Source organism: Apaloderma vittatum, unplaced genomic scaffold (genome assembly GCF_000703405.1).
Source record: "Apaloderma vittatum isolate BGI_N311 unplaced genomic scaffold, ASM70340v1 scaffold42263, whole genome shotgun sequence".
In the NCBI taxonomy this organism is placed as follows: domain Eukaryota; kingdom Metazoa; phylum Chordata; class Aves; order Trogoniformes; family Trogonidae; genus Apaloderma; species Apaloderma vittatum.
The window spans coordinates 2,741-6,247 of NW_009708217.1; the positions used below are offsets into that span (position 1 = coordinate 2,741).

Consider the following 3,507-nt stretch of genomic DNA (forward strand, 5'->3'; position numbering starts at 1 on the left):
AAAGAAAAAAATTAGCAAGTTTTCCCATACTTTTATTAACTCCTTATGTTTTAACTGTGTGTGGGTTTTTGATTTTTCTTTTAAAGCAAAAGAAGAGTGAAGTCCTGCTCCCTCTCACGGCAAAGGACATAAATCATTTACTCTGCCGAGATTAAAAAATGAGGCTATTATCCCTTTTCTAACATGACCAACCTTGTGTTTTGTTTCATTTTTCCTTCTTCTCACGTGGATGCTTTCTGGGTACATTTTCCTTCTCCAACGCTTCTTTCCTTCCCTCAGGGAGCCAGTGGACGAAGTCCTCCAAATTCCCCCGTCGCTGCTGACATGCGGCGGTTGCCAGCAGAACATCGGGGACCGCTATTTCCTGAAAGCCATTGACCAGTACTGGCACGAAGACTGCCTCAGCTGCGACCTGTGCGGCTGCAGGCTCGGAGAAGTGGGGAGACGGTTGTATTACAAACTGGGCAGAAAGCTCTGCAGAAGAGACTATCTCAGGTACATGACCCACTTCTTCTCCCCTCATTCCTCTTCTTCCCACTGCTTGCTTAGTTAGTACAGCTAGCGAGCAAAGAACTGGGAAAAAAATTGATTTTTGATTACTCTTGAACGTAGAGCCTGTCAGCAGTCACGGGTGTAACACAGTTGCAAGCTCAGGTTTACAATATGGACTCATATTTTCAAGGTTTATGGCACTGCTGGGGTTCTTATCCAGAGGTTGTCTGTAGTAGATCACTTCATGTGATCTACTCTGGGTGATCCTGCTCTGGCAGGGGGGCTGGACTAGATGATCTTCAGAGGTCCCTTCCAACTCCTTTCATTTTGTCACTCTGTGATTCTGTGAAGTTGTTTATAGGTGAAATTTTAAAAATCTTGTAAAAAAACCCCAAACCAACAGCATTTTTTTCAATGAAAATTAAAGTATTGCTACATGTTATAGACACACGAGAATTACTTGAAAGTGTGAAGAATATAGTAAGAACTTCCAGGGCTTTCGGGGCGTCGGCATCCATCAATCTACACAGACATAACCTGATAGCTCCAGGGGAACCACGCAGTGTCAGCGTGGCATTCCGCCAAGTAGAAATTGGGAAAAGGGGATGAGTTTCAGAGCTTGCTGACAATGAACTTGTTCCCGTGAATGTTTTTAAGAAGTCCTGTGCTTCCCCAAGCACTGCCTCGGAGCTGAAAGGTGTATAAAACCATGTGCCAAGATCAACGACTGATGAAAAATCATTTAGTTCTCTTATTTAAGAACAGGGTATCCAAGGGAACTGAATTCAATTAATTTTCCCCATGTGGTAATAGCAGCTCTACGAGAGATTTTTTCAGCTGCCTTACTGAAGGCTAATTTACCTGCCAATGAAAAACTAAACCAAAATCTCAGTGGATTTCGTAATTTTGGTGTCCCTGAGCTTTACCGGTGGGAATTTTGCTGAGCAGAAACTAAGAACTGAGTTCTGCTAATGGGACCGCTCGTAAATACTCCACATTCACAACAGGCCAGTACTGATCCAATGTCAATTCCAAATGCTTTTTGTCTTAACATGGAAGCAACAGCAAGTATGGCAATACAATTAACATATTTTCTTGCAGTGAAAGTCAACGTTTTATTTATTTACTAATGCAACATATAGTATCTTCCCTCATTAATTAAACATTTTGCAGCCTCTGTGTAACCGTAGTACTCCTTTGGTGGGCAGAAGTAAACACTGACACCTCCTGGTAAACTAAAGAACTGATGTCTTTTCCCCCTAAAGATGTCTTAATTTCGTAGGCAGCCTTTTTCCAGTTCACAAGAGGCTACGAAGCAGGCACAGCACGTGTCAGAAAAGTGCAGGAGGTGGCAAAACTTTTTCCAGAATTGCTATGGAAACTCAGAAGACAAACTTAATAGGTGTGCACCTTGAACAAATCATATGTAGTATTTCTTCTCCTTTATAAGGCAAAAAAAAATTAATATATTCCTGCTTATTTATTAACGATTCTGTAGCCAGCAGACAGCATGAAAGGCTGGTGTTCCCACACAGCTTGCTCCAGCTGAGCAGCAGCACATAACACACCTGGCGCATTCATTTTGACAGACAACACCACCCCGATCTCAGCAGGGTTTCTCCGTGTGGATTAAAGAGCAGTCCACATCCCACAATTGTTTGGGCTAGCCTAGGTATCTAGAAGGTCTTAGCATGTATCTTTCTGAAACCCAGCAGGAGTGACTTCATGGATGTAGAAAGGTCTGTGTTTGAAAGAATCTCCAACGTGGAGACAACGACAGGAGAAACGGGAGTCTTAGACGTGGCTCTCTGTAAACTGCAGTAGGAGCAGCTGAAGCTGGCACAACTTATCAAGGGAAGGGTAATTTCTATTAATCACAGACCTGAAAGCAGCACAGCACAACTTTGTGCTCCTTTACTCCTCCTGAAGCTGCTGAGCAACTCAGGATGAGGCCATTGATCAGAGAAGTCAATTATGTTGAAAATAGGTGAGGACCTTGGACTTTCTTCTTCAATTCCTGGCCTTGCAAAGTTCTGCTGGCAGCTTTCCACGTGCCCTCTGACTAACTTGGCAATGCTGTGGTTAATGGGTCAAGGCAGTGGTTCCATGTTCCTGTTCTGATTTGGTTTTTCCCATCTTCCCAGCTAAGGAACTCCGCTTACTTCTCTGCTCTTGTCATTCTAGGCTCTTTGGCCAAGACGGCCTCTGCGCCTCCTGCGACAAGCGAATCCGGGCTTACGAGATGACCATGCGGGTGAAGGACAAAGTGTATCACCTCGAATGCTTCAAATGTGCTGCCTGCCAGAAACATTTCTGTGTTGGGGACAGGTACCTCCTCATCAACTCGGACATAGTATGTGAACAGGACATCTACGAGTGGACTAAGATAAACGGAATGATCTAGCGAAGACACGCCTCCATAGTCTGTACGAGACATCTCACGGGTGACACCGACGCATAGCTGCAGCGAGGAGAACATCACCTGAGCTTTGTCTAGAATGAAGGGGAAATACCACGGAGTCGGCCCTTGGCAGGCAGTGCTGTGCAGAATCTAAAACACACGTAGGTGAAGAAGGGAGAGCAAAGCAATAGTAGATAGACCGACCTCTCGTAACAAAGGCACGTGGGCAAGAACTGACATCTGCCGTGTAGGCGTGAGATGGGGAACCCACGCGACGTGATTTCGACTTCCCGTAACCGGAGAAAGAACAGGGACTTCTGTAAAGAGATGTTATGAGTTTGTCACCTGCAGACTAGGATCGTGCAGTTGAGTTTTCTTTTTGTCTTGTTTTAGTTACTGGATTTAGGCGACCGCACCTAATGTAGCCACGAGGAAGAATATTGGAAGAAAAGGGCCATCACTTTTATGGTCATTCTCTACAGCCTTACACTTTGGGTAGGAGAGAAAGTGGGAAGAGGGTGGGGGTTAGTTTTGCATGGACATTTTTTTTTCTTTCCTTTGAGAATGAACAGTGCATCCTCTAGTCCCAACCTCTTCTTTAAAAAAAAATCCTG

At 44.5% G+C, this 3,507-nt stretch overlaps 1 protein-coding gene across 1 annotated transcript; it reads left to right on the top strand.

The window, feature by feature from the left end:
* The first annotated feature begins 229 nt into the window (after positions 1-229).
* On the top strand, positions 230-3,093 carry LMO2 (LIM domain only 2 (rhombotin-like 1)). Its single transcript, XM_009866469.1, has 2 exons — positions 230-495; positions 2,677-3,093. The coding sequence occupies exons 1-2, from the start codon at positions 230-232 to the stop codon at positions 2,894-2,896; spliced, it is 486 nt and encodes a 161-aa protein (XP_009864771.1). The 3' UTR covers positions 2,897-3,093.
* The last annotated feature ends 414 nt before the right edge of the window (positions 3,094-3,507 follow it).